General features: G+C 39.6%; 1 protein-coding gene across 1 annotated transcript in view; it reads right to left on the bottom strand.

Annotated features, from left to right (window-relative positions):
- LOC106868979 (protein qua-1) overlaps window positions 1–1,037 on the bottom strand; it is a 45,986-nt gene extending 44,949 nt beyond the window's left edge. Inside the window, exon 1 of the mRNA XM_014914463.2 lies at window positions 658–1,037. Within this exon, the coding sequence (XP_014769949.2) occupies window positions 658–886 (229 nt within the window). The 5' untranslated portion in view covers window positions 887–1,037. The remainder of the gene's footprint in view (window positions 1–657) is intronic.
- Between the last annotated feature and the right edge of the window lie 120 nt (window positions 1,038–1,157).

Here is a 1,157-nt window from a genome sequence, read left to right as displayed (position 1 = left end):
TGAGGACCGATTTGGCTAAACAAAAACAACTACAGCCACCACTACTTACTAGGACATTATGCGTTAGATAATGTGGTCCTAGATATACTGTGTCCGAATTAAAAACGAGACGATCACACCTGGAATGTCTTTGATTACAGGTGTGTCGAATAATGTCTGACTTGAAGCTAAATAATAACAACATTTGGCATTCCTTCGATATAACTCGACAAGATGTAGTCCTAGATGAATAAAAGACATAGTTGATCATAGACCTGCCGGATCTGTACGGACCTAGGGCTAAAAACATTAACTATAACCACTTATACAAATTACTATACTTTATTCTAAACAATGTACTCTTAGACAGGCCTATACGATGTCTGAATAAAAGATGGAATGGTCACGACTAGGACATCTTTCGATGTAGCTCTGCCCGGATCAGGTCTGACCTTGGGCTAAACAACAACTATTGCTCGTAATAACTACTGTACTATACTATTAGATAATGTAATCCTAGATACATTGTGGCTGAATAAAAGATGGGATGGTCACAGATGGAAGATCCACAATGCAGACAGATAAATATAAATACACTCACATAGCGAGAGAGTATCATTAACAGAAGATATAATTAGACACAGACACAGATCCAAAAAACGAGGCATAATTACTTACCATCGGGACATTTAAAGGTACAACTTCCACCCTTGCCGAAACCGGCCAAAGATTCGATCAAACTGCCGAACGACCCAAGCAAGTTTGTAAGATTAAAAAAGGACATGGTTTGACCGAGAACTGTTATGATGGCCCCTGGTCCCACAAGCACCATCAGGAAGACACTGACCAGGCACATGGAGCTGAAGTAACGTTTTAAACGACGTGGGACTCGAACATTACCTTCCATAGTCACTGCTTGTCTTATGTTAGACACAACTAGAAAGTTTGTTTTTAGAAAAAGTTTGTATCTGTCTGGTCTAACACACCGACACAGCACCGTTTAGACAACGTCAGTCTCGCTCTCTCTATCTATCTATCTATCTTTATCTCTCCGTATCTCTCTCTCTATCTCTCTCGTTCGCGTAGATTTTTGTTGTGTGACGCGATTTATAGCACTTTTCGCAGTTACCCTACATATATGTATGCGTGTCTATATATATATGTGTGTATGTTGAGAA

Source organism: Octopus bimaculoides, chromosome 29 (assembly GCF_001194135.2).
Source record: "Octopus bimaculoides isolate UCB-OBI-ISO-001 chromosome 29, ASM119413v2, whole genome shotgun sequence".
Lineage (NCBI taxonomy): Eukaryota > Metazoa > Mollusca > Cephalopoda > Octopoda > Octopodidae > Octopus > Octopus bimaculoides.
Note: the sequence above shows the minus strand (reverse complement) of the source record. Positions and strands in the feature narration are given on the sequence as shown.